This window comes from Labrus mixtus, chromosome 9, assembly GCF_963584025.1.
Source record: "Labrus mixtus chromosome 9, fLabMix1.1, whole genome shotgun sequence".
In the NCBI taxonomy this organism is placed as follows: domain Eukaryota; kingdom Metazoa; phylum Chordata; class Actinopteri; order Labriformes; family Labridae; genus Labrus; species Labrus mixtus.
In genome coordinates, this window is record NC_083620.1 from 29,605,764 (window position 1) to 29,608,642 (window position 2,879).

The 2,879-nt window shown below is 44.2% G+C and overlaps 1 protein-coding gene across 1 annotated transcript in view; it reads left to right on the top strand.

Moving 5' to 3' along the window:
• The first annotated feature begins 745 nt into the window (after nucleotides 1-745).
• gmnc (geminin coiled-coil domain containing) overlaps nucleotides 746-2,879 on the top strand; it is a 7,165-nt gene continuing 5,031 nt past the window's right edge. Inside the window, exons 1-2 of the mRNA XM_061045734.1 lie at nucleotides 746-971; nucleotides 2,501-2,688. Coding sequence (XP_060901717.1) covers nucleotides 2,610-2,688 — 79 coding nt within the window. The 5' untranslated portion in view covers nucleotides 746-971; nucleotides 2,501-2,609. The remainder of the gene's footprint in view (nucleotides 972-2,500; nucleotides 2,689-2,879) is intronic.

A 2,879-nucleotide genomic window follows, 5' to 3' on the forward strand; every position in this document is an offset into this window, starting at 1 on the left:
CACTGGAGGAACTGCAGCTGTAAAGTTAGACATTTTAACATAGAGCTCTATGGGGACTGACTCACTGCAGGAGACAGACTCTAGTGGACACTGGTGGAACTGCAGCTGTAAAGTTAGACATTTTAACATGGAGCTCTATGGGGACTGACTCACTGCAGGAGACAGACTCTAGTGGACACTGGAGGAACTGCAGCTGTAAAGTTAGACATTTTAACATGGAGCTCTATGAGGACTGACTCACTGCAGGAGACAGACTCTAGTGGACACTGGAGGAACTGCAGCTGTAAAGTTAGACATTTTAACATGGGGCTCTATGAGGACTGACTCACTGCAGGAGACAGACTCTAGTGGACACTGGAGGGACTGCAGTTATTTTCTTTCTGCAGATGTTGCACTTTCATACTGTAGATTTTGAGGTATTTTTCATTATTTTAAATGTGTTAAATTGTTTTGGGGTGTTTGTGTTGTTCATACTTTCCTACCTGCAGACTGACCTCACTATTACACCGCGTTTACTCCACGTGCATCTCATCCAGAGAGCAGCTCGAGGCTGCAGAGAGAACCGACAGCGTCACTCTGTCAGCTGATTGGACAGAGCGATCTGTCATCTCTCTCTCTCTCTCTCTCTCTCTCTCTCTCTCTCTCCCACACACACACACACACACACACAGACACACACACACACACACACACCTGTCTGAGCGGAGGTTTCCCTCAGCTTCATTCTCACTCAGGTCTCCTCAGCTTCGCATCAGGATCATCTCGCTTCTCTCCCCCTCCCCCCCCCTTCTTCCTTTTTCTGTGTTCGCGATTTTTCATGCAGAAGAAGAACAATCGGTCATCTCCTCTTCGACAGTTTTTTCCCGCGCCGGGTTTGCTACTTTAAGAGAGTGCCGCGCGTATTTACGCACAGCCGGTCCGTGCAGCCAAACAGCGAAGATCTGAGGGATATCTCGGCGCTGTCATCCTCTGTGAGTCCTCCTGTGTTCATATCTAAACATGTTATAGAGATGCTGAATCATGAACATGCAGTCCGGGGATTCAGCCTCAGTGTTAAGTTGTTTCGAAGGTTTTTTAAAAACGGTGAATGTCGACCAACAGGTGGAGAGAAGCGCGCAGGATGAACTCTGCTTCAGCTTTAAAAATACTTTTTACTACATTTAACTTTAACACACATTAAGTCTTTATTCTATCAAAGACGTGAATCTGTTTTCTTACTGCTCGATCTGCTTTATGAATTTCTGACTCATTAAATAAAACGTCTCTGTGCAACTTCACATGAATTAGAGAAACGTATCAGATACTTTAGCTAACATATGACTCTTTAACAATTCAACTTTTTAATAAAATGTAATTCTGCACCGCACTGTTTGAATGCAATCTGAGAAAAAAACAGTAAATGCAGGTTTGAGACGCAGCTAAGTGACACTTAGTCCAAAACAATGTTTACCTTTTCTCTCATTAATCAATCCTTCATTACTAATTATTTATCTGTTTCACTGATGTAATGCTGCATGTCGAGTCAGTTCTTCTTTTTATAACATGAGTTCATTGGTTTTTGATCAGATAGTGTTTGAGTTTTCTGTTGGAATATTCAGCCTGAAGTTTGTGGAGACCATGGAGTCTATTCAATCAAAACGTAAATGATCCAGTGTGTGTGTGTGTGTGTGTGTGTGTGTGTGTGTATGTGTGTGTGTGTGTGTGTGTGTGTTTGTGAGCAAAGTGATGTTTAAGGTCTTTATTAGTTCTATTTATTTCTCGACCCGAGCACAAAGTCAGCTTCTTAAAGAAATAACTGGTCTGAAAGTCTTTGGAGGTGAGCTGAACCACCTGATGGGACCCAGACCCGATCAATCAACATCAGAGCTGGATCTGCACTGATGCTCTGCTGACCTGTAAACCCATCGACTCATGACGATATTTACCGCTAACAACAGCGATAAACGTTAAAACGACTTCAAACCGAGACATCTATTTGACTGAGTCTCCGTTTGATGGTGCGTTCGGATGTCAGAGCTGGGAATGACATCAGATCCGAGTTAACCGCGCTCCAGCTGGCAACAAGTCAGACAAGAAACATGGACGCCTCCAGGAGTTCCTTTGTTTTGCTAATTACAATTTCAGAATTCCCTGAATTTGGATTTCTGAATCGGGACTACAAACACTTCTCGTGCTGTAGATCCAGACCCCTGAGTTCAGATTCTACAGTTTGAATGCTCTGGACTCTGACAGAGTTTAAACTCCTCTTAAAGTTTTATCATGTGGAGAAAAAAACAGACTGACTGAACGTTTCCATGACGATACTTTTAGCCACATGGTGTCAAACTGTTTATGAAAAAAATGAAAACTAGAGGAGTTTTTTTATTTTCTAGGTGTTGATCATCACCATATCAACACACAGTCAGCTGGCAGTGCTGAGCACACACACACACACACACACACACACACACACACCCTCTCTCTCCCTCCCTTCATTCACTCTCTCTCTCTCTCTCTGTAGGGAATCCCTCTCTCCCCCCTCTGCTCCTCCTCCTCCTCCTCTTCATCATCATCGTCGCCTCGCACTCCAGGACTTTGCCCTTGGCTGTGACGCTGTTGTCGACGTTTCCATGGAGACCCTGGCCTGCGGTTGGGCCTGCGACCCGTGTGACCCCAGCGACCTCAGAGAGGAGGCGTCGTCTGTGTGGGGTGAGACTCACAACAAATACACAAAACTCTGTCATAAGCAGAGCTCTCAGCTCTTAGTTATAGAAACACTGCTGCATATTAAAATATCTTCATTACTAAAGTCCTGCATGTTAGTTTCTGGAGACTCACAGCTCAGACGTTCAGCCTGAACACGGCTGGGTTAAACATTCATCTTTCAAAATCATCAAATT